The following is a 27,743-nucleotide window of genomic DNA, read 5'->3' as shown; positions in this document are numbered from 1 at the left end:
TGGCGCGCGCCTCGGATTTGCCTCCTTGACCGTTAGTGGCACAAAAGTTTCTCTGTCCCTTGCATGTTAGTGCTGCGGGTTCCGGATCAACGTCGGAAAATCATTCCTGCGAGAGGCTAGCCACTTAGCGTCATTTAGCGTCACTAGGCTGCTTTTAGAGGTATCTCGCTTTCTTCTTACAAGGACACATGCTGTACTCGCGCTCTACTTCAGCCGCCCTCTTGCTGTTCCTCCATCAACCTGGACTCAGTGCCATAACCGTGTAATCCTCCATCCAGGATCCATTGTTCGTTGTCGTCATTGTCGTCCTGTACCCTTCTCCAGACGCTTTTCCTGGCCGTCTCCCGATCCTTGCCCTTGTCCTCATTACCACCTCCTGGTGCTTTCCAAACCGGCCGTATCAGCTTTCCACTTGCAAGCAAAGGATTATTGCTGAAGGCGCCCTTCCGCCCAGTCTCTTCCAGAGCTAGATGCTGATCTTCGGCTCCAATGTCATCATTGTCGGAACCAGCAAGGTCTCCCTTCTCCTGTCTAAGAGCGGGTGCTTTCTCCCGCTCAAACGTCTTCACCAATTTACCGTTCTTGATACTCATGCTCATAACTGTTCTTTGCTTCTCCCACTCTGGCCGGTTTGCTTCTTCCAGCTCTCGAAGATACTTTTGCTGCTTCTTCAGCGCAGCAGCTCGCTGCACGGGGGTCATCCATTGCGTAGTCCCAGGTGTAAGAGTGGCGTCGTAATCAGCAGCCTCATCATGGACGCGAGTCCGTTGAGCGTTTTCTCGCTGAAATGCCAGCAATTTATCTCGATGGGCTCGTGCCCGTGCTGCGGCAGACGAGGCTTCATCGCCTGACCCGCTCTCTGGGGTTGACGCCCCAAAAATCGGTGTGCCCCTCCCTGAGAGAGATTGTCCGGCGTTGTGGACAGCCATTTTCTCGATTCCGCGCTCTTCTTTTAGTGCCTTGATCATAGCATTTACTTGATCTTTCGTCAGTATGGGCGAATCGCAGAACGAGCAAGGTTGAAGTCCTTCAAGTGCGCAGATGATCTTGCCACAATTCAGACAGTTGGGCGCCGTCGTGAAAAGCGGATGGATTGAAGCATTGCAAGGGCATTTTCGCCTTTGCGTGGACAGGGTTGGATTTGTAGAAAGCTCCAGTGCCGCGATTGCGGCAGTGAGGTCCGCAACGCTCGAGGCGGTTGTCGTAGCACCACCCCTGTGCGGCGTAGAAGTGCCAGACTGTGGTTGAGAGTGACCCGTATGCGCGGGCTTCTTAGATTGTTTGGAGCGAACATTTGCAAATCCGAAATCGGATATCAGGTTGCCCGATGCCGAGGGAGGGAGTTTCTGAGCGTGCCTCCCTGGTGACGTGTCTCGAGAGGCAGCCGAAGAACCGGAAGTACGCCCTCCAGATGTTGTTTGGGGCACCTGCAGAGCATCGGGTGTCGAGGACATTGACGGCACATTTTTGTCTCTCGAGATCGGTCGACTGTGAGTCGTGGCGAAGTCCGTATCGCTTTCGTACTGTTTCGTGTAACCACCTGCGACATCCCCATATCCTTCCGGGCGACGTACCGGGCCTGCAGCGTGGAGGGGAGGTTTGCCCTTTCTGGGACCTTTCTTCTGTGCTTTCGGCACCCCAGATGACTCCACGGCGGCCGCTGGGGACTGCGCGTTGCCTCGTCGCGCGTTGAACGACGAGATAAACTCGAGGGCCTGTGGAGAGTCACCAAGCAGGTTCTTCAGGTGTTCGGCGGCGCCGTCTTTAGACAAGGTCAACGAGTAGGCAATCACTTCCTTGAGCGAGTCATCATCCAGAGGCAACAAGCGGCCAAGGCGTGGTAGCGCCCATGACTGCAAGTCACCGCTCATGCTGTATTGATTTCAGCGAGCAGCAATCCGCATGCGTCAATGGATCTTCGTTTCAATTCAACGGGAAGACTCTATGGGAGTTGTAGCTGAGTGGTGCTGGTTTCCACTGAATAATTGCCAGGGAATGGTGATCGTGCGAGAGTCTCCCTCCGAATTTCTCAACTGCGGACATTTTAGCCACTGAGCGACTCGACCTCGAGTTTTGAACTTCACGCTCAGGTCACAGCAATCAAATGCAATGCGATTCATTGACCATTGTCACCGGACCATTTCTTCCATGAATACGAAGCATGACAATGCAGAGCCTCAATTATACAAGTGCCTATCCGCTCTCGGCTGTCTGCTGTATTTGATTCTACAAGGGCTGGTCGGCATTATGAGCCACCAGCGCAATCAGTGCTGCGCCTAAGCCGCTGCCATCCTTCGCAAGCCCGATCCTGATGCGCTTCTCATCCTCTCCAATACCTTCAATCTCCCTGAATGCCTCGCGAATGTATTCCTCGAAGCCTGGATAATACTCTACCAAGCTCCCATCGACACCCACATCAACTATCTCGTCTTCTTGTAGCTTGTTCGTGGAAATGATGACTCCAGCCAGGGCGACAGCGCTTAATCTCGCTGCACGTTTCCCGATCGCGTGCACGAGCATCTTGACCGCAATACAGTCTTCGGTTGAAGCAGCCTCTACCTTCAACTCCTTTTCGAGTGTCTGCTTGGTGATACGCAGATGGTCCGATTGGTCTTCCTCAACAATGGACAGGAACGAGGTATCGATACCCCATATCTTAAATAGGGGACTGTCCTCAGCCACTGTGGTTGTACTCCTAATATCATTGTCGTGTGAGGTCACATCTTTGAACAAGGCCACTCCCGCATCAGGATGCTGGTAGAGACTTAGCAGAGCTCGCCGCAGGATTTCTCCGAGAAACATCCCTGACACGCGCTTCTCAAACATTTGAATGCCGGGGTTTACCGACTCGCGATCCAGGTCAACGTCGTATGGAGTATTAGGCAGGACTGACAAGGCATTGTCGAAACTACCCCATTCGGTGTTGATGACCATCAGCCCAGTAGACGAGTCATAATTCGCAACACCGCCCTCTGCTTCGTCTATTGCCTTCATCTTCTTGACCCTGTCCAATTTCTCAACATAGGCGCCATTTGTCCCGGTACCGAAGATAGCACCGATCAATGTACTTGTCTTGCCCGGAGAAGTGTACGACCTGGCCATCAGAGTGCCGACGGTGTCGTTCACGAGAGCGGCCACTCGCACCGGGAGATTCAATGCGTCGATTTCTTTCTGCAGCAGGTCACAAACATCTTGTCCTATAGCTTCCTCGATGTTGAAACCTTTTGTCCACCGCATCAATTTACCCTTGTTGATGCCCACTTGATTGACAGGAAAGCTGAAAGTGAAACCTAGATCAAAAAACTCGACCTCGCCAGGTTTCTTCCGGTGTGACTCAAAGTGGTCCATGTGGTGTGTCTTCAGGAAGGACTCGATCTGCTTGGCGAGGAAAGAGAATAATTCATGGGCCGTCTTCGCTTCCATCAGAGCCCGCGGAACGGCGACTTTGGATTGTTGCAATGAGAAGGACTGGTTGCCATGTAGCGTGATTGAGCAGACTCGGAAGTTGGTACCGCCTAAGTCCACGGCCAGATAGACGCCCTACTGCTGTTAGCCGAATCGCAATATGGCTTCTCTTCCTACCTTTTCAGTGCCATTGGGAACAGATGTGACGTAAGTTGGGATTTGACTGATTGAGGTCCCCTGCTTTTCCAGGCCCTCTTCCATCTCCCTAATGAACTCCTTCACACCTTTGTTCACATCCTCGGCGGTGTACTCAAATTGTGCAACCAGGCGCTTGGCCTCTGCCTCCAGCGCCATATTGGTCAACGCGTGTGTAACGGGAAGATCTGAAGTGAAAGGAGACTTTGGTCTGCACTGAGTGCCCGGTTCCAACAAGTCAAAGTACGCCTCTTGACGGTAGACACTGTCACCAAACGGACTCAGAGGATCTCGGGTCGGATATGGAGGAGCAGGAGCAGGTGAAGACGCGGGAGAGGGAGCAGGAGCCCAAAGGCGCGGCTGGACGTCACTTGACGTGAGAAACTGAATGAGCAGAACGCCAACGAGGACTAGGCCGGAGACGAAGTAAAGGAGAGGTACGCGTGAATCGGAGAGAAGTTTGGCTCGTGTTCTGAACTGTCGAGTACCAGGAATCCAACTAAGACTCTTCTGCCATAAGGTCGGCTGCTGGACTTCTTCCTGAGCAGGTTGAGGAGAAGCCTGCTTTGCAGATGGCATAAATGCCAGGAACAAAAGACCAGTGAGGAGGGGCACGGGGGCCAACTGCGTTGCAAAAAGCTTCCAGTTGTCAACGAGGGGCGAGAGCCAGTAAGAGGCTGAGAGGTGAGGAGGGTAGGCTAGGAAATTCAGGTAACGTAGCGTAGCATATGCAGATTGTGGTGTGGTTCAATCCAAAACCTGGTGATGCGCATGGGATGGGAAGCTGCTGGGCGTTGAGCGTGAGGAGGCATGACGGCTGATGATGTCGTGTTGCAAAATTTTAGCGGCCATCGGTGGGGACCTTGGGGGACCCTCTAGCCTAATGAACACAGCTGGGGAGCCCTTTGCCGACCTTGGGCGCATGGCATTCTAGGGGTGGGGACTCCCTGACCGCCTGCTACTGGCCCCTTGGCGGACGCCATGACGCTGTTTGATGCCCGTTTACTGCAGAAGACACGGGCACAGGTGGCTCGGTCGCTTGGTATGTGCCTCTGGTGCCCTTAAGGTTGCAAATTCGCTGGGGTTCATCCACATGAGCATGCCAGGTATGTGATCATGTCGCATGCGGATGTTCTCATGCATTACGGGTATAGACTATGTACAGGTTGGAAACATTTTCTGTTGGTCATTATTACTGTTAGTACATCCAGCACAGCGTGTGCCTTTCCCAAAACCGCCGCTTTTGACTGCTTGCCTTCTCGAGGTATAGCATTGTTGTGCGCATGCATGTTGCAAAAAGCCGTCCTTCAGATCCACTGAGGAGGTTGCCGAAGAGATCAAAAACGCCCAGATGCCCTTCCCAAGTCTCGTTTGTCCTTTGATCATGGCCTTTCCGCTATTTTGAACGCCCGAAAAGTGTATGGCACGCAGAACCTCGCTTTCAAAACAGCATGTCGCTAGAGTCATCGTTGCTGGCCTCTCTGTCCATCATGTCATAGTCATCCATAGTCTTCCGTCTTTTGACTTCCATTGTCCTTTGCTCCAACTTGCCGACATCCAGGGTACTTGTGTCGGCGTTGGTCTGCCGCCCTCCCCAAGTAAACCGCTTGATCAGACTTGACCGTCGCTTGGGGTCGGCACTTGATCGCCCAACATAGGTTGAAGATGACGAGGACCGTGTTGGAGTGAAGTACGATCGCCTTTCCGAATTGGGTGTCACTGGGGAGTGAGCTTTGTCTCGAGGCGATGTTCGGCCTTCCAACGCTTCGTGTAGCATGGGGTCTTCGTTGCTCCCAGAACTGATGTCGCTCGGATCAAGGTCCCATCTTGCACTGAACAACTTCATGTCTGGATCCGTGGCATACAGTGTTTTCATGTCGACAATGTCTTCCTCCCCTCGAGGGGCCACGCTTGCACGCCTTTTCCACATATGCCACAATAAATGGTCGTTCCCAAGGACCTCCGCTAGAGAGATGTTCGATTGTTCGCCGGACTGGCTTGTTGACATGGGGATCGTCCTGCCACCAACAAGATCCTCCTGGCTGCCGTCGTATGGTAAGTCGAGATAATCGTCTAAACAACCTTCCTGGCTGAAGGAAAGAGGTGATGAGCAGAAGTCGGCTAGACGTGGGTTTGTATAGTAGTCACGACGGTCTTCGAGAAGCATTTCGCTTGCATCGCTCGTATCTGACCACCAGCCGAGGCCAGGCGTCTCATATAAGCTGTCCCTTCTGGATGGGCTGTTCTCGTGGTCCACTTGATGAATGCCATGGCGTTGCTGCCTCAGCGGATGCATGCGGATGACATTCTGAGTAAGCCAGGTTGGTCCACCAATGGCCCCTGACTGCCTGATTATGCGCCTTCCGTCTATAGGTCCTTCGCAGTCCAGGAGCATTGACACATCACTTATCCCTGACAGGCTGGCCGAGTACTTTCTGTTTTGGTTAGGTGGCCTATGGGCAGCCCTGTTGGGTTCAATCGGGCAGTCGTGTATTTCGTCGTGGCCCTGCCCACCGCCTGTGAGTTCCACATCATGCAACGCATTTGGTGCACCACTGCGACCGCCATTGATACCTTCTGCTGTCACCGGTTCGACGTAGCTCCCACATATATTATCCCGAACCCCACATTCGAGGAACAAATCGACATCGTCGTCTTGGTCGATGGCTTGTTCGTCCGAATCAGGCTCAGGCTCCCATCTGTCTTTCGCTTCCACCTCGGCGTGCCATGGTATATTTAGAAGATGATCCCAATCTAGCATTGATTCAGGTGATTTATTGCTTGGAAGCTGCAGAGGTCGGAGTCTTCGAGCAGATTCGTGATATCGCAGGCCCTTCATGAAACTGAACCAGAGATCCTGCTGCAGGGTCCTTGCAGAATTTTCTCCCCTGTGAGGGCCAGACCCCAAGTCAACGGATCCTCCGAACTGCTGTTGTGGATCACCAGGCTCCGAAAATCCGAGGAAAGTCTCCAAGCATTTGGAAATGGTCGGGATGAATCTGGCCTGCTCTTCAAACCATTGGACGTAATTTGGTACGAATATTGTTGGGGCAAAGTCGCACAGCGAGAATGCGTTCTGATCAGTTAGGCATTTTACGCCTGCAGACAAACGGAGGGGTTTGGAGCATATGCTGCCACGCACGCCCGCGTCAAGGAGGGCAAACAGGGCACCTCCATCCAATAACGGTCGCTGGTCACACGCCTCCTTTAATGACGCCGGTTCATTTGACGAGGACAACTTGGCTGTGATACTTCTCGTTGACATGGGGTGCAGTCGTACGCTAGACCTCTCCCGCGGGTTGGGTATACTCTCGCCCGCGCGATGGCTACTCAAAGGAGAATCCTGATGGCGAACGTCTGGACCATTCCTTCGTTTGAGTGGGTTCCCGCCTGTAAAATGTAGATGCATTCGCACCGAGTCCAACTCTATCGGGGCAATTCCAACGGGAAAGGATGAATGGTAATCGAAATTCCTCTGACCCTGGGGGCCTGGGTTAGTATTAGTGCAGGAGGTTGATAGTGCCCTACACAAAGTTTGAAGTCCAATTCCACGACGCTCTCAGTTTCGGTACTACCTCTGCAAGTCGACCGCGTCAGAGATGCCTCGTATCCGAGCTGCGTCCACAGCTATGTGGATTATGAGCACACCGCAAGAGATTGATCGCCTTGAGATGAGGCTTACCTCAGCGTCTTCAACAAGATCGGCAATGCTTGCGTTAGCATCATTCAAGACGAGTGAAGCAAGATCCAAATCACCAGCAAAAGAACACTGAAGAGATAAAAGAAAAGACCTTGCCCTAGGAAGCCACAGACGAGAGGGACGGGCTCGTTTGTCGGGGATCAAACTGGCTTGAGAAGCATCCTCACAGGTCACCTTGGTACTTGTCGTAGTTAGTAAGTGAACATGGGATTTTCGGTGCTCAAAGACACGTCTACCCAGCTCAATGACCTTCTCATACATCCTGAAGGGCCAGCTGTTGTGCGTGTCAACGGAGAAAAAAACACCGTTCTGTGTGAAGGGAAAGTTGGTGCATCACTTCGGCATCGGCCATTGGTTTTTCCGACTGCGTCTTTTTGACTGATGCTGAGCACAAACTCCGTCATTCAGTCTCGACTCTGTAACGGCAATAATATGCGCAGTCAATGCTGGAGTGGGTGAATGCCCACCTCCTCCTACCTTATAAAGCAATTAAGACCACGTTGCCGCCAGCATGACTCACTTCCTATAACCACCCGGCATGCGAGTCCCAACTTGTCACATTGCTACCTCTCCTCCGCCAATGGCTCGACGTTTCTTCCTCTGTCTCGCCCGGACAGGGCTCGTCCGCCAGACCACCCAGAGGGTGATCCCGGCGAGACATGCCCTCACTCGACCATTCCACTCTACCGTGGCAGCTCGTACAGACGGGGTCTATAAAGCTCTCACAGAGATGCGGGTCCGAACACCCTGGATCGAGGCACTTCGGGAAAGAAAAGAGGCGGAGAATAACAATCAGACGCCGGTCGTGGAGAGTGCCAAAGTAGACCTGACCCCCAAGAAAATGTCGGACACCTATGTCAGCCTTGTCCTGCCTCTCTCTGTTAGTTGCCTCCTATGCGTGTGATGTGATTTCCCTGTGCAGCCGGTTGACGTGCAATCCTGTAGCAAGATCCATGGCTGCTCGATACCTACGCAAACTACACGGGCCAAATCCGCATTGGTACCTTGCTCATGGACCTGGATGCCCTGGCTGGTGTGGTGGCCTACAAACACACTGGGGAAGGGGTGAGCAATGTGACTGCAGCTGTGGATAGGATTACTATCAAGAATCCCATTCGAGAGATTTGTGACTTGGAGCTCAGTGGACAAGTGACGTACGCTACCGGACGGAGCAGTATGGAAGTGACCTTGCAGATCGCCAAAGCTCCAGCTCCAGGTCGTCAGGTTGCACCAGAGGACGTCTTTATGACCTGTGCCTTCACTATGGTGGCCTTGGATCCCCGGACCAAAAAACCCATGAATATCGCTCCCTTGGAAGTCAACACTCCAGCCGAGAAGGCGCTTTTCGCCAAGGGCGAGGAGAACTACAGAAACAAGAAGACCATGAGATCTGCACATATCTTGACCAAGCCACCTGATGCGGATGAGTCGGCTCTAATCCACAAAATGTGGACCGACTCCCTTGCATATGCTGACCGCAACAACCCGAAAAACCAGCCGTCCAACGTAGTGGCCATGTCTAAGAGTACCATCCACAGCACCCAGATCATGATGCCGCAGTACAGGAACCGTCATCATTTCATGATCTTTGGAGGCTTTTTGCTCAAACAAACGTTTGAACTAGCTTTCACCTGTGCAGCCTCTTTCTCGCATACCCGTCCACGGTTCTTGAATCTGGATCCCAGCACATTCGAAGAGCCTGTTCCCGTTGGTTCAGTGCTCTATGTCGCGGCAGGCGTTTCGTTCACGGAACCTCACCCCGGCGGCGGTACTCGCATTCAAGTAATGGTGCGGACACACGTCCGGCCTGTTGAACACCAGGACCAAGAAAGAAAGTCCACAGGCACATTCTTTTATACTTTCTTCTCACCAGCAGATGTGAGTGTATTGCCGCAGAGTTATTCGGAGTTCATGGGATGGGTGGCCGGAAGACGACGTGCGGAGAGACTGTCAGCCATGTTGGACTCCTCTCCGAATCTTGTCCTCGGCAGCCTCCACGATGACAGCGTGACGGAGTGATATGGTTCCTAATCTCAGGTTTACAACCTGGGATGGCGGCCAGTCTGATCCGTGACAAGCGCCGATCCGAGGTTGTGGCTCTCTTGAATGCAGACGTTGCATCTGCATCGTTGATGAGGGATGACTGACAGACACATCCTTGAAAGAGGATTGGGTCAGCTGGATGGAATCGTTGTGGAAGGCGCCAATCTCCCTCTTTGCCGTCTCATTTACTCGAGCTTGAAGCGACGAACGAGTCGAACAGCGCTGCGAGGTTTGAATACTTTTGTACATTCCAAATATTGATGAGCCAGGAGAACAAACACGGACCAGAGATCGCTCAGATTGAGGGAGAGGCTGATCGTACTCTTGTTTAACGTCAAATGAGAGACAGTAGTGATGTGTTGTATTCGAGTGGTGCGCAGTGGTACGCAGCGGCACCCAAGTGCGAAGATCTTGGATAAGAGAAACAATCATGTCCTCATGCCGTGAAACAGCTAGGTTCAACTGCCCTCTGGGTCTTGATCCGCTGGATTTGGTCGCGTCACGGAGGGAATTCCCGTGTGCGAGAAGTGTGGTCTGGCCGTCGAGGTTGGGTCTTGTTGTTCCGCCTCATTTAAACCACGTGCTCACGAGTCTTTCTGTCCATCTCTGCCTTCGTCCTCCTTCTTCCCTCTGCCCTGCACACTCTCCTCCCCGAGAACTTTGGCGCTGCCCATGAACAACGCCCCGACGTAGCCTCCCAAGAACCGCATGTCCTGGGCCTGCACGGCCGTCATCCTTAGCAGGTTCTCCGTGTCGGCCAGGTGCGCGTTGAGCTGGGCCAGCTGCGCGTGCAGGTGGGCGTACTGCCGGGTTTTGTTGGTCGAGGTAGTGTTTGTGGACGCGACGGACGAAGGGCGCGGTAGGGACTGTTTTGCCGGGGCAAAGGTGGTGGTTCGATCCATTTTGAGGGGGATTGTCTCTAAGAGGGATTGCGATAGCGGTAGCTGAGTGACGAGAAGGTGTTGCTTGGTGAGGTAGTAACGGTGTTGGAAATCAGTGTTGGGTTTATGTATCGACTTTCATGTTACTTGAGTAGTCGGTACAGGTACCGAGTTGAGTTGCTCCCCGCGTGGTGCTGCCCCGGGAAGGTGATGCGACTAGCTAACTGCTTTTGGACTGGGTGGTATCTATATCTCCTTCCGCATAAAGTTGCTTCATGATCTTCATACTAACATTATGCCAAATGGCAACCGTTACTCTCTCATGAACATGTAACACCTTCTAGCGGTGAATGCCGGATTTGGGGGCTCCGGGAATTCGGATCATGCTCATGCTGCAGTTTCTGCCCTCTGATTTTTATCCTATTCTGTCCTTCCCTATGCTTTTCAAAGCCCCCAAGAGCGGATCCGCTCCAGCGGTAGACCCGGCCGGGGATGCTGTCTCGCTTGTACCAACTGGTCCATGGGTGATTAGAAAACGAATGATTCAAGGATCCCGACTCTGTTGCCCAGATGCCCCCCTCCATGCGTGTCATTCGACTACGTTGAAATTTTCCCTAAGATCGATCCAGTGGTCAAGTCCACGAGCGCGTGAAATAGCAGCACAAGTCAATGATATCTTATAGCGCATATTCACGAGCGCGCGCTATAATAAACATGCCACGGCCATAACGGCATTAAAAATGCGACCTTGCTCGAAACCTGGTATACATCATACCCACGCCATCGGCAACGTCGTCCTCTTTTCAGGGCACTAAAATAGCTCTCCCCCTCACCTTTCCAGCCGAAAGATCGTCAATGGCTTTCTGAAAGTCCTCCAGCTTGTAGATGGACGTGTGCAGGACCACCTTGCCCTGGGCGGCCAACACCATCAGCTCGGCCAGGTCATTGTACGACCCGACCAAGTTGCCGATGAAATTGATCTCGGTCGAGATGATGTCGATGGTGGGGACATTGATGTTTTCTCCGTATCCGACAATGTCTGTTTTTGTCGTTCAGCGGTCTATTGCACGCAAGAAGGAGGGTGCGATGAAGAATCTCATTGTATGGCAAAAGAGGATAGGGAGACATAGAGAGAGACTTACAGTAGTTTCCTGCTCGACGGAGCATGCGCACCCCGGTAGCGGTTGACCCGCCTTCGGCGACGAAGTCAATCACGGCCTCGGCGCCTTTCCCTCCCGTCAGAGACAGGACCTCTTTGACAAAGCCGTCGTCGTTTCCCGCCTGGACGACGTGGTCGGCGCCCAAGTTCTTCGCCAGTCCCAGAGCATCCGCGTTCCTGTCGACCACAACGACCGTGGCTGCGCTGATGGCCTTCATGACCTGGATCCCGATATGGCCCAGGCCGCCGGCCCCGATCAAGACGACGAAGTTACCAGGTCTCAGGACCCGCGCGGCTTTGGCGCAGGCGTGATACGCCGTCAGGCCCGCGTCGGCCAGGGCCGCCACGTCGGCGGGCTCGAGCTTCGGGTCCAGCTTGATGACGCTGCGCGCCGTCGTCTTGAGATACTCTGCGTAGCCGCCGTCGGCGTCGATGCCCGGGAAGACTGAGTTCTCGCAGTGCACGTCGTCACCGGAGCGGCACGCGCGGCACAATCCGCAGGTCACCAGCGGGTGCAGGATCACCTTGTCCCCGACCTCGAGGTCCCCCGCCACGGCCTCCCCCTTGGCGTGCACCCAGCCGGCGTTCTCGTGCCCGATCGTGTACGGCAGTTTCACCCCGGACTTGTCGGCCCACTGCCCCTCGAGGATGTGGATGTCGGTGCGGCAGACGCCCGCAGCGCCGATTTTGACAATCACATCGAGAGGCGACGTGATTTGGGGTTCGGGTGCATCGGACAGCTCGAGCGGTTTGTGGTAGTCGACCACGCGGACGACTTTCATGGTGGCGGTCACGAGGGGCTAGATATACACCGTGTATATATTGTATGTCCTTATTAGAGGGATGTTGAATCAGGATGGACAATAGAGAAATGGATCATGGACTTTGAGAGGCTGTGTGGTATTGTAGGATCGGTGTCGGACCAACGGATCATCTGTATAATATATGTATATGTTGATGCGTGCATGAACACCTGCCCCTTTTTACTGGCAGCCTTGTCTTGGTATTGCCTCGTACTAATTTCAGGTGAGTTTTTTTCACCCCTCGTTTAGAATCAATCATACGTGCAACTCTTCCTTCTGTCTTCACGCACCAAAATGACATTCCCAGAGAGTCTGGTCCTTGTCCATTTCGTCTTGCGGCTCAAAACTCGGATCTCGCTGCTCTTCCCAACTCAACAACTCAACCCTCACGCGAGGAAAAAAAGTGGGAAAGCGGGAAGCGGGGCAACGTGCAGGACATTGACGTACGTGGACGGATGTGTAGGTGACTCCTCCTCTCCCCTCTTCTAGGTGGTATCGCTGACATGGGTAAGTAACTGAAAGCGGGGGAGGATGTCATGTTCCAATCCCACGGGCAAGATGGTACGAAGGTAGGTAGGTAGGCAGGGACATGATCTACAATCCATCATCCACCATCCATTATCCGCTCCGTGATACAGATTCCATACACAAAAGGTATTCACAGCACATTGACTCGATAATTGCCCGCGTCGTCCAGCACGTGCTGTGCCTCGTCCCAGGCATTGCGGACGGTGTCTGCGTGCTTGTCACTTCTGACGCGGATGTCGCATCTAAATTCCCCGTGCACACAGGTCAGCAAGGCACGCCTCTCTCCATTTGTCGTATCTCTTTATTTCGGGACGTGGACATGGACAACGTCAACGCAGAATTAGATAGGCGGATGAAGGAGGACCATCAGGCTAGGTTAGGAGGAAACGGAAGGGAAGAGGAAACACTCAACTTGAAAGGCAATGGCCTCGCGGCGATCGACTGCGTCAGCTCGTCCGGCACGACCTCGATCTCACGTCCATTCCCGTCCCTCGCCCTGGAAATCTCGAACCCCCATAAGATCCGCGCCATGCTCAGCATCATGGTGCCCTCGGCGACGTGGATGCCTGGGCAGATACGCCGGCCGGCCCCGAACGTCCAGTGGTCGCGGTCGCGCACGTCGCTGGCCAGTGCGGCCTCGCCCATGGACAGGCCCGGGTTCTGGCGCGACGGGTCGAACACGCGCGGCTGGGGGAACAGCGCCGGGTCGTTGTTGGCTGCCCACACAGCCAGCACGATCGTGGCCCCTTGCGGGATTGTGTAACCGTCGATTTCGTCCTGGTTTCGCGCGGCGTGCGGGATCGCTCCGGCAACAGTTGTTGGCATCCCTGTTTGCGGGCAAATTAGCCCGTTGCTCACATCTTGTTTTTGCGTGTGGATAAGGAGATGGATGGTGGATAGTAAACAGGTATGTGCGTACAGCGGACAACTTCTTTCATGACTTGCCGAATATACGGCAGACTGGTGAGATCGCTGACTTCAGGTAGTCGATCGGACGCGACGACGTCGTCCAATTGCGCACGCGCTTTCTTCTGGACATCAGGGTACAGCATCATGGCCTTGTGGAGGTTGGTTGAGGAGTCAGTTGTGACGACGGCAGGAACACAGAACTCGTGATTCACCACTTACCTTGATGAATCCCGCTAGCTGGTTGCTCTGCGTGTCTGTCGCTCCCTCCATGGCGATTCCGGCAATATATGCGGCGGCATGGTCCGTCAGGATGGCCCCTTCTGGCTTTCCCGCCCAAGACTCTTGCGCTCGAAGTATATCTGACGCGAAACCTGTCGGTACAGGGCGAGTCAGCTTTATATTATTGTCCGAAGAAGCAACGGCGCTCGGAATCAATACTTGGTAACGGGTTCTTCCGAACATCGCGCAGCAGCTGATGGAACTGGATCTTCTCTCGACGAAAAATCTCCTTTGCATTCCGATACATGGGGTAGAGGAACGACGGGACCCAGCGCACGATCCAGCGCAGCTGAGGGTACCAGTCCAGCAACTGGCTCTTGTGGACCATGGTGAAGAACCCGTGTGCGTTGTGGAGGAGTTCCTTCATGACGGGGTTGTTCGGGTCCGTCACGCGAAACCCGTACGCCATACTGGTGGCCGCGCTCAGCGTCGTCCTCGTGACCAGCGCCTCAAAGTCGTCGGGACGCTGGAGGAGGTCGAAGCAGAGCTGCTTCGTCTCCAGGTCCTGGTAAGGCGTGTACCGGGCGGCTTTTGTGCTGTTGAGGAACTGGTGGTAGAGTTTCCGCTCGACTTTCCACAGGTCGTCGTAACCTCTCATGATGATGCGCGAGTGCTCGAATATGTCCTGCATGAACAGCGCAGGTCGGTCTGCATAGTTTCCGCTACGCTTGTCCACGAGGCGCTTGATCATGTCGCCACTTGCGAGGACCACGACATCCTGGGTCCCCAGTTTCAGGGAGAAGATCGGTCCATCTGAGAACCGTGTCAGTCTTGAACCATGTGTTCTACCAGGCATGACAACTCCAGAAGGCAATTCCAGGGTCTTACACTCTTGCGCCCATTTCTGATATTGTAGGTGGGTATCCTTCTTGGGCATCTGATGGAGGTTTCCTATTATGGGCAGCGTCGGCGGGCCTTTTTCCTCTATCAGTTCCCCATCAAATCGACTAGGAGAGGGTACACAGCACCTGGAGGCATTTTCGGGCTTCGCTTGCCGATAGACAGCAGTCGAACCAGTATGAAGCATACCGCGGCCACTGTGATGACAAGGCGAGTATCCGTCGTCGTTGTCAGGATAGCCATGGCTTGTCTCTGTAGAATATCTGAGAGTATCTCACAGAGAACAGGCTTACTCTCACTCTCCATCTTCGAGACAAACAGCAAGGTTTGTCTCATTATATCCATTTCCAGTACCGCAACGAAGACGGCGTCCGGCTGCCTCTAGCCGACCTCGCCGTAGCAGTCGCCGTGGCCGTACAGACGTCCAGATATGATGCGTGCATCTCGGATGGATACAGATAGATACCCACACCCCGAACCGAGGGCTGAATGATCGTCTGTATCTGTGTCTGTACCTGTGCAGATGACGCCCTGTGATTGACAGAGTATGCGTGAGTGCGTGTGCCTCACATCAGGCTTCCAACACTCTCCGGCTCTGACTCTGGCGCTGCGTGCCTGACACGACATGATACGACACGACCTGAATGACACGACTCATTCAGGAGGTTCTCGCTGTCAATACACCGCGCGGAGGAAGACGCCGGAGAACAAACGCGCTCCGGAACGAGTACGACGTACCGCACCGCACTGCGATCGCTTATGTAGCTGATCGACTAATTAGCGTCCAAACGACTTGGTGAACTAGTCAGGCGTCTAGGCATCCAGTGGCTAGGTGATGGTAGGTAGGTAGGTATATACTTTTGTATGTCAGACGAGATGCGATGTGATGTGACGATCGTAATCTAGCATATGTAGCATACGTGATAGCGTAGTCGTATGCAGCTAGGTATTCAGCTAGGTGGATGTAGATGGTATCCACTATCTAGGATACGTAGATACCTAGGTAGGTAAGGAGGTAATGAGGTAAGGAGGTAAGCAAGTGGAGGAGGAGATGTATATGGCCTGACTGGCCGCCTGACCGCCTTGAACAAATTGAGGGAAATAGCATAGGAGGATTCTGACTATTAATGGACGAAGGGCTATCTCGCTTGATGGGATTTGCTTGATGTGCTCGATGTGGAAAGAGAAGCTCGGCCTCGTATACAATAGCTCGAACGACCTGATTCATGCTCCTTCAGCTCCTCCAACCCTTTTGATCCATTATCACCACGACTTGATGGTGGTGATGACGACGACGACGACGACGACGACGACGACGGTGATAATGACTGGATATCCTAGATTCAGGTCGCAGATTGAAAATGCAAGTCTCGTGATACCCATCCATCGCTTCCTTTCTACCGGTTCCCGCCGATTTCCCAAAACAGTTCAATAACTGTCCCGCCTCTTTCGATTCTATATCCTGCCACGCCAAAAGCCTGTGAAATGTCGTTATATCCCAATCACCTCGGACACAAAGGGTCCTGTCTACGCTTTGGCGTAAATGTCGGCGTCAAAGTCCAGCTGGTCCATCCGGTCTCTGCCCTCGGCGTCCTTGCGCACCCACACACTCACGCTCGTGCCGGGACACATGAACTCCCCAAAGCCATCCTCACCTATCGTGACCTCTTCATTCTGCCACCCTAGCACATCAGTCCAGATCTCCCCCGAGTGCTCCTCGCCCACGAACATCCTCTTTGTCTTTGGGTCGGCGTTTGACATGACGCAGGCAAGGCCGGCTCTCCTGTCCTCGGTGCCCCTGCGCACGAATCCGAGACAGTTCGGGTCTTCGTCAAAGTAGTCGTCCTGGTCTCCGTAGGCGAAGAGTTTACGGGCCAGCACGAGTTGAGGCAATTTCCCACCACACGCCGGTGGCTCGGCCTGCTTGCCCTTCATGCCGTAGAGATCGCCGTAGAAGACGCACGGGTAGCCCTCTCTCCTCAGCAAGATCAGAGCGTAGGCGATCGGCTTGAAGAACCCTTCGATGGGAGTCTCCACCGTCTGGCCGGGCTGCGTGTCGTGGTTCATGACCACCGTCACTGCGCTTTCGGGCTTGGCCTTCACCAGGCTACTGTCAAACACTTTTCGGAGATCTGCCTTCTCAGTCTTTGAGATTTGCGAGAAGGAATACACCAGCGGCGAGTCGTACAGGGTGAAGGGGTGGTGCATGTTGTTCAGCCACTCGAGCATTTCCTGCGTGTCGCCGCTCCAGTACTCGCCGACCAGGAACAGCTGGCCTTTGCCGAACTTGTCCTCCAAGTTTTTCACCAGGTCGTTTGTGAAACGTTCCGAGAAGTGCTGGCAGGCGTCGAAGCGGAACCCCTTCAGCTTGAACTCGTTGACCACCCATTCACTCCAGTGTATGACATCCTTGGCCACCTCTGGGTGGCTGTAGTCGAGGTCGGCAAACATGAGAAAGTCGGCGTTGCCTGCCTCGTCTCCCACGGAATTGGACCAGTGCTTGTTGTCGCCGAGAATGCGGAAAATGCCAGTCTTTTCGGTCGCTGCGTCGTAGTCCGTCCCCGAGAAATGCTCCCAGTGGTACTTTTGCGCCGAGTATTTGTCGCCGCGCCCGGGGAAATCGAAGCCCAGCCACGCCTCCATCTCGAACGGCTCCCCAATGTCCTTGTTCCGATCTGCGTCACCAAATCAGCCCGGGAGAAATTGTCGACATGGCTATGACTGAGGACTTACCACTCTGATCCACCTCGACAACCCGGCATTTCTCCTTCCGGTCCGCGCCAGCCTTGTGGTTCAGCACCGCATCGAAGTACAGCCCAATCCCCAGCTCTTGGGCTTTCTTGCTCAACTGATCCAGGTCCTCTCGGGAACCCCACTTGGTAGATTTGGATCCCTTCTGCTCAAACTCGCCGACATCATACAAATCGTAAATGTCGTAGCCATTGGCCTGGTCGCCGCCCTGTCCTTTGCACGCAGGCGGGAGCCAGACGTTGTCTATCCCGATGTTCTTCAGGTCTTGCAACGCGTTCTGCAACCGAAGCCAATGTTTCTGGTCGGCAGGGACGTTCCATTCGAAACCCTGCAGCATACAGTAGTTCTCGGGAGTGGCGCCCATTGCGAACAGTAAAGCAGAAGGAATGTCTGTCCAAAGAATATTATGGTGAATTCTATAATATTAAATCGAGGATGAAGATGAACGAGAAGGAAAAGCACTATCTATAAAATACTCCTGGCCAACCTTTGCGGAAGCAGAATCCCACGTTGGTTGGGATTTGGACGATTTCCCTGGCAGAGAACGCCCGAGCGGGATGAGATCATGGCTCGCTTTCCCCCTGCAGTGGTGTTGATGCATCCACCAATGAAATCCATGCAGCTTGTCAACTGGTCTCGGACATCTCGTATCGCGGATGTTTGTGGCGTGTCAGTGGCTGAAAAGTGGCGGGAAGTTTCTGCGCGGCTGAGACCAGATTCGCCGAAGAGTTTGCTGGCACCACATGTTAAAACTATCAGATACATCCTAGCTGAATCGACGTCAATGTGGCTGACTGGAGCCGGATGAGAATGGAAAAGGCACATCCTTTGTCGCATGGCACTTCGGGGCAACAAATTGATCGCTGATATTGACAGTCGGCAGAGATGTTGACTGATATGTCCAGAAGTCTCCTAGGCGATTGAATCCAGTGAGTGGAATACCCGCGGTAGTATTTAAATCTTGGGCTTGTCGCGAAAGATGATGCTGGCCTTGTTGTGCTCGCAGACTGAGAGAATGTCGCCCGTGGCTTTGTCCCTCATGACCCCTCGTATCGTCGCTGAATTTTGAACATCAGTTTCTCATTCCAAACCCATATCGTGGTACGCACCGAATCGGGCTCCTACCTGCAGAACTTCGCAGTCAATCAACACGTTGGCGCCCACCTTTGTCGGCCTCAAGTAGGTGACACTAAGGACTCTAGACACTCCGCCGAAATGCCAAAAGTCTTTCCGCGCCAGAGGCGCCATGGCCATCGTCGTACAAACATCATGGATGAGGCTGATGGCGGCACCTGAAGCATTGCCCATACGGGTGCCGTACATGGGGAGGATGTCCATCTCGAAGACAGCCGTGACATGTGGCGGCCCCGTCGCGCTGACAACTTTGAGGTCTCTTGTCATCAGAGATTCCTCGAAGCCCTGTCGGTTTGTTTGTCAGAACCTGCTTCAGCGAAGAATTGTCCCTGCGGGAGAGAGCATACTTCATCGACGGGCTCCCTTTTGTATCTGTTCATGAATTCCTCCACTCTCTGCCGAGGGTCTTCAATATCAAGGGCAAATGACATGCCTGGCCGCAACATGTACTCTTTGGTGTAGAATTTGTCGGGTTTGGCCATTTTGAAGTCTAGTGGAAGACCGGGAGCAAAGACTCGAGGCGGCCAACTGAGCAAATCACACAAGGGCGAGAAACATGAGGAAATTCAAAGTCTATACATCAGAGGAGGGACTGCAAGCGCCAGCGATTGACCTGAAGCATTGATGCACCACCACCAGCATCGAGTCAGTGCCGATGGTCTCCGATTCCTTCACGGCCACCACGGCATCGATAACATCCTGGTGGTGGCCGGGGAGTTGGCGGCAAGTGCTGCGGGGACAGGATATTTTAGTCCGCCGTATAAGGTTACGGTCAAGTACAAGTACCTTTGCGCCCATTGGAAACGAGTCGGAGCCTCCTGACAGGCGAGCCTCGTCCTGCCTCGGTGACATGATTGGACAATCCCGGCCGACGAGGCTCCCACTTTCTCATCGGCTATCGCGAAACGCGTCTACCGTCTTCTCTCGCCGCGTTCAAGTGAAATTGTATGGTGCTGCTAAAGTTTTTGACATGTGATGCGTTCATGTTGTTGCCGTCGAGGCCTCAACACCTTTCTTCGGCCCGCGCAAGGGCGCATACCCCGCTTCGACTACCATCAGAAAAGGCTCCTCGCGTCGGAGTCGACCTCGCAGACATGGAAACACCGTAGTCTCGAGCTGCCGGTTGGACTCAGTGGGAGTGTCAAACTCGAGTATGCGACGCCTTGTCGACAAGTCAGCCGTCTGTTAACTGTGGTAGTGTTTTCTCTCCGAACCGAACAACGAGAGAAGAGCACGGACGACGAAATCTACTCGTTCACCTCCCTCCTGGTCCCTACATAGGGACAGAGGACACCCCGTCGATCGACGTCCTCGCACAGCTGCGAAATAGCTTCCCACCGTCAACCTCGCTCGTCTCGATAAACTATAGGCTAGGCAATTACATAGATTCCACATCTTCGCCGAAAGAGCCCACATACTTTCCGGTCCCTGTCCACGACGTCGCGACCGCATTCGACTATCTCACCTCTCCAACTTCTGCCTTCAATGCGGGATATTTGGAGGTGCCGAAGATATGTCTCTTGGGGAGCAACATCGGAGGCGGGCTCGCGACAATGCTGGCTCTGACAGAGCCCAATGAAATCCATGGTCTTGCATTGGTAGAGCCAATGGCAGACTGGACCGGGCTGGACGACGTCGTTGAACAGCTACAGACCGTTGAGACATTCTCGACCTCACAAAGGAGGCAGAAGCAGAAGCTCACACACCGCTATGGGGAAGAGAAGGAATCAGTCATTGCAGCGGCCAAGGCAATGATCAGGTTACGAGCGAGTTTGTTTCAGACACCATCCGCTTACTTTGATCCATTTGCCAGTCCGATGCTATTCCTCCGTGCGCCGGGCAAGGACACGCCTCTAGCAAGTACAATAGCGGATCAGTCGATCACTGGCACGAGTCTGGACCAACTCGATGGCTATGCAGATTATGAAACCGCTGACCCTGCCACTGATGACTCGCAGGAATCCAGGCCTGTGATTGATAGGGACAGCGGTTTCAGATTGATGACCACGACACAGCCTCGCCGTCGAAAAGTCCTCAGACGCTGGCCCGCCGTGGGGAACCCTGAATCCGTCACCTTGCCGTATGTGGGGGTCTTCGTGGCACCTCCGAGTGTTCGAGATGTGCACCAGCCGAACTCCGAAGCAGATGATCTTGCCAGGGGTCATGCAGCGCTGATGCGGGCGCAGGGACTTGAGTTGGTTGAATTGATGCGGCGTGCTTGTTTTCTTGGCCGAGAGAAGAGCTTTGCAGAGGAGCGTGTTCAGATTCATGAAGGACCGGATCAGCTGCAGAAACAGCAGCAGATGATGAAGGCGGAAATGCAACAAAGTGCCATTGACTGGGTCGCGAGAATGTTCCTCAGCGACTGACGGACACTTTCATGAAGCAAGTGTGCCTTTCTGCTTCTGGGTGCAGTCCAGCTCATGCCAAAATACATGTTGATTACCAAGATATGAGTCTGAAACCTCCCCACCCAGACGAAGGCAGCTCTATAAGATTTTGGCCGGGACCCGTCTATCCTGGTCTTCCATCTCTTAGATGCAGAGGGTGTATAGGCTGATAGGCTCCGATCGCGGCGCAGCGTATCCAAACCCATAAATGTCCATGAGAGAAACCGCCGACAAACCACGCTGAAAATGCACGACTAGGAGAGAAGCGGGGAAGTATACCCGTTCTTCAGGCAGCATTGACATTGACGCTACCGTGCCTGACCACCTCGACTTCCTGCTCGTGCTCCCTATCCCTATCCACCTCCGGATCCATCTCCTTCTCATCGCCCTCTACTCCCACGCTCACCCTCCCCTGATGGTCCAGCACACCGACCTTCCCAACCTCAGCCTCCCCGACCCCTGCCTCCGCATCCGCCTCCACCTGTGCCTCAGCCTTGGACGCCCGACTGCGCTGCCTCTCGAGATCGCTCTTCAGGCTGTCGAGATACCGCGCCGCCTCGGCCGAGTACTTGCACCGTCGGCGGATCTTGGCGCCGTACCGGTAGAAGAAGATCGGGAAGGGGAAGCACGCGAGCGCGATGAACCCGGGCACCGCCGACGCCCAGTGCAGGCCCAGGCTGTCGTACATGTACGTGGTGAAGAGGGGGAAGACGGCGCCAAAGGTCGACCGCAGGATCGAGTTGCCCGCCATCACGGAGGCCGAGTAGATGACGTAGGAGTCGATTCTTCCCGGACAATTAGTAAATTGACAATAGGGAGGGAGGGGTTTGGGAAAGGCAGGGAGGATAGATGGAAAGGAGGTGGCAGGTGGAAAGGTGACAACATGGTAGAGCCGGGTGATTGACTGTTCCCACAAGCGAGAAGAAGGGAGGTAGGTAGGTAGTGGACTGGAACTAAGAAAAGGGAAAGGTACTTGGAAAACTTACAGATAATTTGTGCAGCACATGAAAATCAACATGAAGCCAATCCCAAAAGGCACGCTCGCCAATATCGGCACGATGAAATGGATGCTCGGGTCGGCCGTGCCCGCGAACCACGCCAGGCCGACAATGGTCACGACGCCGCCGACGATGACGGGCGGCAGACGCGCTTCCGGAGGAGCGAACCCGCCGTGGGCGGCGTGGATGCGCGCGTAGCGTTTGTTGTCGAAGACGATCAGGGCCGTGCCGATGAGGCTGCCCAGCATGATGCCCAGGAACGCGAGGCCTTCCTCGCCCGCATTCCAGCCGTAGCCTTTTTGGAAGATGATGGGAAAAGCCGCGAAGCAGAGGTACAGCGTCCCGTAGATGACAGACATGTATATCTACAAAGAAGCCGTCAGCTTTTCTTCAATACAACCCTGGAAGGTATGTAGGTGGAAAAAACAAGCAAGGAAAAACATACCGATAGAAGCAGCACGATGGGCTCTCGGAAAAGCAGGGCCCACGGCCGACTCAATGACCGCTTGACCACGTTCTTAAACACCAGCGGCTGCTCGATGTCGATCTTGGTCATGTACGTCTTGCCCGTCACCTTGGACAGCAGCCTCGCCCGTCGTCGCAGCAGGACCGGCGCGTACGTCTCGGGCACAAACACGACGCCCAAAAAGGTCAGAATCGCCGCGTACAGCGCGAGAAAGCCAAATAGCCATCGCCAGCCCGCCGCGGGACTCAGGAAGCCTCCGATGGTAGGGCCGATGGTCGGACCCAGGAAGGGAGCCGCAGAAAACACGGCCTGCGCCACGCCGCGATATTTGGCCTCCCACATGTCGGAAAGCTGGCCTGCGGGGATGACAAAGGCCGCCGAGCCAAACGTGCCGCAGAGGAAGCGGAGGACGATCAGGGTCGTGATGTTTTGCGCGGTGGCGCACACTGCCGTCCACATGACATAGAAGGCCAGGGCGATCAGGAGGATATCCCGTCGCGAGACGGCCTCTGCGAGTGGTGCCCATAGCAAGGGTCCTACCGCGAACCCCAAGACCATCAAGCTCAAGCCGAGCAGGAACACCTCGTCGCTGCAGTGAAACTCCGGGATGAGGAGCCCGGCGGCCCCAGTATATGCTGACGAGGCCAACGACACGCACAGTGTCATAAATGCCAGGAGGAAGGTCATGACACACTTGAACCAGATGCTGTAGCTCATGGGATTCTCCGGGTCATGGTCCAACCACTGCACGATGTAAGGATCCTCGGGTAGCCCGTTGCCTCGATACCGGGCTTCCATGATCTTGCCAAAGTCGGTCACCCGCCGTCGCCATGGTCTCTTGGGGAGCGTATACTGGGACCAATTGGTCTGGGTTGGATCCTGCTCGGCCGAGGAGTGAGAGAGGGGTGGTTGGCTATCTTGATCGGTAGTAGTGGTAACATCTCTCTTTTCATCAAAGGGGGCGGATGCCGTTGGGGCTGCGGCTGCGGCTGGGACGGCTTCAGACCGGGGGCTCCCCGGGGTCGAAACCATGTTGCGGTGGTCAGGATTTTTTTCGCGAGCTAATATTGCAAGGCAGAAGATGGCCAGGAGGAAGTGAGCGCTTCTTTATTCCAGAAGTAACAGAGGGACGGCGGCGGACTGATCTCCACCAAACCCTGGAGACGGCCCTCGAGATTGCATAATGTACCGGGTAGAAGCCTTCGGAGTCGCTGGCAAGAAGTCTTTGGGGGGATGCCGAGTCTGCCATTGGGTTTGTATAGATGTCCCTGGACCAAGCGTGCAGGAGGAGGACGACAGGGTCATTTAGACAGAGCCGGAATACCGTGGCCGCGTGGTTGTTGGAGGGAGAAAGATAAACTCGGATGTTCGGCAGCCATCGGCCTCATTATCGTGTCCGACCCCCGAATCCGCCCCTCACGGCCGACTCGGTGCCAGAGGTGAGCATGGCATTGCATGCATTTCGCATCTAAGGTTGTCAATTTTGAATAATGAACACTCGAGGTCCACAGTGGCCTTTTCCCTTATATGGCTTCTTGTGCACCGGGGCCGGTGTTAAGATTGTCAAGCATTGTTGCTTCGCCCTCGCTTTTGATGAACTAAGAGTCTAAGACCTAAAAATGACCGAAGAGAGAAAACACGCCGCCTGCAAGGAGTGTCGGGAGAAGAAGCTGCGTTGTGCTCCCAGTGACGACGGAGGCGATGCGTGCAACAGGTGAGCTTCAGACTGTTTCGACAGTGTCTCTCCCTCTCCCTCTCCCTCTCTCTACCAAAGGCCCCTCCTTCTTTTTGGTGGCCGGTGAAGTGACGACTGTGGGCCACAAAGGTGTGCAAGACTGGGAAAGCAATGTCAAGTACCTGAAGTCAAGCAGAGGAAGCGCAAAGCTCGCTGTATGGCACGCCTGAGAAATCTACCAAAGTTGGACATCCCCCGTCGCTAACATGGATGACAGTACGTGGTCGGGTGGAACAACTGGAGAGCAGCTACACAGAGATCCTGTCGTTGCTTCGAACCCAGAAGACTCTGTGCGACGCCGCCGGGAATGCGACGACGGCTGTCATGTCCAATCCGACACCATCGTATACCGACTCACAGATGTCGCAGAACCCAGAGCTGGTGTCGCCATCTGGGTTCCATTCCACCCACTCCGATGTCACCAGCAACTGTCTGCTTGATATTTCCCCGGAAGAGTGTGAGAGCTTGCTCAACGACTACCGACGCATGTCGTCGAACCACTTCCCCTACGTGCTTCTCCCCGAGGCATGCACTGTCGCGACGCTGATCGAGGAGAGACCAATGCTTGCCCAGGCCATCTTCATCAGCACCACATGGCGGACACCGGCACGACAGTCTGCGTTGAAGGACAAATTCCTCAAGGATCTTGGGGAGAGGTACTTTGCCCGGTCGGAAAGATCGCTGGATCTCCTACAGGCATTGCTTGTATACTTTGGCTGGTAAGGACGGGTTTCCCTTTCTGGAAGAAGGGAACAACGTCTCACCGTCTCCAGGTGCCACTGGCATGCTTATCCCGTTGCCACCCAAGTCTACAGGCTGGCCTCACTGGTGGTGACCATGGCTGTGGAGCTGGGTATCGACCAGAAACCGATGAATGTCACACAGCACGATATGATTGTCAATTCCGGCTCAACCCTCACGCAGACCAACGAGGTGGTGTCGTCAAAGTTTTGGGGCTACGAGGCTCGAAGGGCCTATATCGGCGCCTACAACGTCTCGACTTTGTAAGAGACAAGCCCAGCTGCCTCGTCCTGATCTCTGCTGACTCGGTCTTAGTGGTTTGTTCATGTTCAGAAAACCCTGCATGTTGACCTATACCCAATATCTCGACGACTGTGCTTCATCCCTGGCCGCAGATCCTCAACATCCGTCGGATACCACGCTCGTTCACTATGTCCGGACTCTCCGTCTGGCCGAAGAGGTCACGTACCACTTCGACCACGGTTCCAAGGAGAAAGTGGGCGAGCTCACCGACGAAAAAGTCCAGATTCTGGTCAGGGCATTGTCGAGGCAGTTGGAGGACTGGAAAGCTGCCCTTCCGCCTGGCATGTTCAATATGAGTAAGTTGTGCCTCATTGCTAAAGGGAAAACAAGTCGCTTATCATGTCTCGGGGGGATTTGCAGACCGTATCCAACGCGGATATTATAGCATCCGGTCATACATGCGCGAGGTGGGACTGTATGGGCTCCTCCAAGGTCAAGCGCCGTCTGCGACCCGCGTGTCGATCATCTACGACTGCTTCAACAGCATCATGAAATTCCTCTCGTTAGCTCTCGAGAGCAGCCTCGAAGACTTGGCCGACTGGACCGCCGTCGACTGGCGCAGTGTCAACTTTGCAATCATGCTGTCGACCAAGTCGTCCATCATCCTCGACTCAGCCTACGCGAGCACCGAGGCCTCCCAACGAGCTGCCTGGCTGGACAAGTGTCTCGACACCCTGTGCCAACGGGCTCAGGAACTGCATCGACTCAAGAATGACGATTGCAGCTACTTCCAAAAACTCGCCAATGAGTGGGCCAACATGAAGATCTACCACCAGAACTGTCTCCAACGAAGCCTCTCATCGTCAAACGGAACAAACAGTGTCCAACTGCCGACGCAACTGCCTGCACAGCAACATCAAGCTGCCAATGTAGCCTACCTCGACAGTGCGTTTGGTATGGATCCATTCAACGACCTGTTCTGGGCCGGGTTCGCCGAACCAGAGCCGGGCATTGGTGGCATGTTCTCCATGTGACTTTGAGAGAGCAGGAAATGGAGAAAGCGACACACTTCACCTATCATCATATTGTGCTTGATGCACTCGACCAAACGGCGGGCGGGGTTCGAAGAGGTCATATTATATCGCGTGCACAGCCACCGACTGCTGTCGCAGACTCTGCATTGATAAGCCTGTGGTGATAAGGAAGTAGCGCCCATTCGCACGGGAATGCAGAGTCGAGGGCCTTCAAGGCTGTGACTTCCAGGATTGTCTTGGATACCCCCAATGCAATTGTGCTGTTACGGCGTACTTGGTTCCCACAAGCTAGGATTGACTCCCAAGGACAACGCCTGAATGTTCCAGGAGACTAGCAACACCGTGGGCCGGTTACCAACATGCGAGTCGCCCGTCTTCAGATTTGGCAAGGAGCAGCCCCGCTCGAATTCTTCGACAGCTCTAGTTGGTCCAGCTCTTAGAGATATATCCCGAGCAGGACCAAACACCTCGCTGTGAAGGAATGGGTACGGAACAAATGTCTGTTATGCATCTTGCTCTTATCAGCTCTTCCACAGACAACGTAAAGGACAAGATTCCAACACTGTATGTGGGGGATGCTGCCTAGAGGGTGTTGATACTAAATTCTGGATCTAAATCGAGGTGGAGGGTCTAGAGAACTGGTGAGGTGGTTTAGAGTGCCTGGCATCTGGCGGCGCATAGCAGCGCCGTGCGTCCAAGCTGGGATGCTTCGCATGTAGATAGGCCCAGGGAGGGGGGGCTGATTGAATCGTCAATGATTAACCTCGAATCGAGGATTCATACGGCCGAGTTGATGATGTGCAAGCTGAGAGAGGGATGGCTGCTGTCACCTGGCTGAATTCCACGGTTTCTGGCTTGGAGGGACAGAGAACTCATAAATAATTATCCTGCCGGGCAACAAAATTTCGAAGGGGGCTTTCGGGTCCAATATGATTCCCGATGTTCGATCATTAATCAGAAGAAATCGTGCCGCGGCTCAGAAGACTTGAGATGGAGACAGAGAGATTGTATTTAGCTGGTGGAGATGCAATGACGCAGGTTGCGTCGCGTCTCATCCCATTCATGAGAAACGCGCCAAGACCCAGAAGCCATTCGCGAATTCACGTGAGTGTCATCATTGCCTCAATGATTCCAGTCTCTGCTTATCCACGATGCCACACTCACTCGGACATATCCACAAATGTCTCCAGCACCTCTTACATACATGATCAGATATCGTGGCGGGACTGACATATAATCAGCTCTTCCCATGGCCAGCGGCGTCCGCAACACACCGCTGTAAAATACACGCCTTCGGACCAACTCTAGTTTGGGCTGTCCGCCGTGATTCTCTTTCTACCCTGGCCCCATTGTGGCTTTGCCTGGCATGAGACAAACCATGGTGCGCGGGATATAGAGGTCTCGAACTCATGGACTGGATCTTGCGGGGTCTTCGATCTACAGGGCAGACAATCCTCCAGATATCAAGCGAACAGCACCGAGTTCTGACGCTTCTTTCGGGGTCAACCA

At 54.2% G+C, this 27,743-nt stretch overlaps 11 protein-coding genes across 11 annotated transcripts; 3 read left to right on the top strand and 8 right to left on the bottom strand.

Moving 5' to 3' along the window:
- Positions 1-209: 209 nt before the first annotated feature.
- Positions 210-1,871, bottom strand: AYO21_11081 (hypothetical protein; the record flags this gene model as incomplete). Its single annotated transcript, XM_022660981.1, has 1 exon — positions 210-1,871. One exon carries the CDS (start codon positions 1,869-1,871, stop codon positions 210-212), a length of 1,662 nt encoding a protein of 553 aa, XP_022506732.1.
- A 355-nt stretch (positions 1,872-2,226) lies between these two features.
- On the bottom strand, positions 2,227-4,179 carry AYO21_11080 (hypothetical protein; the record flags this gene model as incomplete). Its single annotated transcript, XM_022660980.1, has 2 exons — positions 2,227-3,468; positions 3,583-4,179. The coding sequence occupies 2 exons, from the start codon at positions 4,177-4,179 to the stop codon at positions 2,227-2,229; spliced, it is 1,839 nt and encodes a 612-aa protein (XP_022506731.1).
- Positions 4,180-5,041: 862 nt separating this feature from the next.
- AYO21_11079 (hypothetical protein) lies at positions 5,042-6,865 on the bottom strand (the record flags this gene model as incomplete). Its single annotated transcript, XM_022660979.1, has 1 exon — positions 5,042-6,865. The coding sequence occupies one exon, from the start codon at positions 6,863-6,865 to the stop codon at positions 5,042-5,044; it is 1,824 nt and encodes a 607-aa protein (XP_022506730.1).
- Positions 6,866-7,880: 1,015 nt separating this feature from the next.
- Positions 7,881-9,319, top strand: AYO21_11078 (hypothetical protein; the record flags this gene model as incomplete). Its single annotated transcript, XM_022660978.1, has 2 exons — positions 7,881-8,180; positions 8,246-9,319. The coding sequence occupies 2 exons, from the start codon at positions 7,881-7,883 to the stop codon at positions 9,317-9,319; spliced, it is 1,374 nt and encodes a 457-aa protein (XP_022506729.1).
- Positions 9,320-9,927: 608 nt separating this feature from the next.
- AYO21_11077 (hypothetical protein) lies at positions 9,928-12,165 on the bottom strand (the record flags this gene model as incomplete). The annotated part of the gene is made up of 3 exons (XM_022660977.1): positions 9,928-10,287; positions 11,058-11,263; positions 11,367-12,165. The coding sequence occupies 3 exons, from the start codon at positions 12,163-12,165 to the stop codon at positions 9,928-9,930; spliced, it is 1,365 nt and encodes a 454-aa protein (XP_022506728.1).
- A 915-nt stretch (positions 12,166-13,080) lies between these two features.
- AYO21_11076 (hypothetical protein) lies at positions 13,081-14,985 on the bottom strand (the record flags this gene model as incomplete). Its single annotated transcript, XM_022660976.1, has 6 exons — positions 13,081-13,541; positions 13,634-13,745; positions 13,843-13,994; positions 14,062-14,655; positions 14,731-14,817; positions 14,871-14,985. The coding sequence occupies 6 exons, from the start codon at positions 14,983-14,985 to the stop codon at positions 13,081-13,083; spliced, it is 1,521 nt and encodes a 506-aa protein (XP_022506727.1).
- A 1,284-nt stretch (positions 14,986-16,269) lies between these two features.
- Positions 16,270-17,857, bottom strand: AYO21_11075 (hypothetical protein; the record flags this gene model as incomplete). Its single annotated transcript, XM_022660975.1, has 2 exons — positions 16,270-17,417; positions 17,476-17,857. 2 exons carry the CDS (start codon positions 17,855-17,857, stop codon positions 16,270-16,272), a joined length of 1,530 nt encoding a protein of 509 aa, XP_022506726.1.
- Positions 17,858-18,447: 590 nt separating this feature from the next.
- On the bottom strand, positions 18,448-19,109 carry AYO21_11074 (hypothetical protein; the record flags this gene model as incomplete). The annotated part of the gene is made up of 3 exons (XM_022660974.1): positions 18,448-18,551; positions 18,603-18,912; positions 18,975-19,109. The coding sequence occupies 3 exons, from the start codon at positions 19,107-19,109 to the stop codon at positions 18,448-18,450; spliced, it is 549 nt and encodes a 182-aa protein (XP_022506725.1).
- A 1,071-nt stretch (positions 19,110-20,180) lies between these two features.
- Positions 20,181-20,996, top strand: AYO21_11073 (hypothetical protein; the record flags this gene model as incomplete). The annotated part of the gene is made up of 1 exon (XM_022660973.1): positions 20,181-20,996. The coding sequence occupies one exon, from the start codon at positions 20,181-20,183 to the stop codon at positions 20,994-20,996; it is 816 nt and encodes a 271-aa protein (XP_022506724.1).
- A 307-nt stretch (positions 20,997-21,303) lies between these two features.
- Positions 21,304-23,513, bottom strand: AYO21_11072 (hypothetical protein; the record flags this gene model as incomplete). Its single annotated transcript, XM_022660972.1, has 3 exons — positions 21,304-21,802; positions 22,004-22,380; positions 22,461-23,513. The coding sequence occupies 3 exons, from the start codon at positions 23,511-23,513 to the stop codon at positions 21,304-21,306; spliced, it is 1,929 nt and encodes a 642-aa protein (XP_022506723.1).
- Positions 23,514-24,100: 587 nt separating this feature from the next.
- On the top strand, positions 24,101-26,234 carry AYO21_11071 (hypothetical protein; the record flags this gene model as incomplete). Its single annotated transcript, XM_022660971.1, has 6 exons — positions 24,101-24,195; positions 24,307-24,371; positions 24,434-24,935; positions 24,990-25,220; positions 25,273-25,556; positions 25,621-26,234. The coding sequence occupies 6 exons, from the start codon at positions 24,101-24,103 to the stop codon at positions 26,232-26,234; spliced, it is 1,791 nt and encodes a 596-aa protein (XP_022506722.1).
- Positions 26,235-27,743: the final 1,509 nt, after the last annotated feature.

This window comes from Fonsecaea monophora (genome assembly GCF_001642475.1).
Source record: "Fonsecaea monophora strain CBS 269.37 chromosome Unknown Scaff142, whole genome shotgun sequence".
Taxonomy (NCBI): Eukaryota; Fungi; Ascomycota; class Eurotiomycetes; order Chaetothyriales; family Herpotrichiellaceae; genus Fonsecaea; species Fonsecaea monophora.
This window is presented reverse-complemented; position numbering and strand designations above follow the sequence as displayed.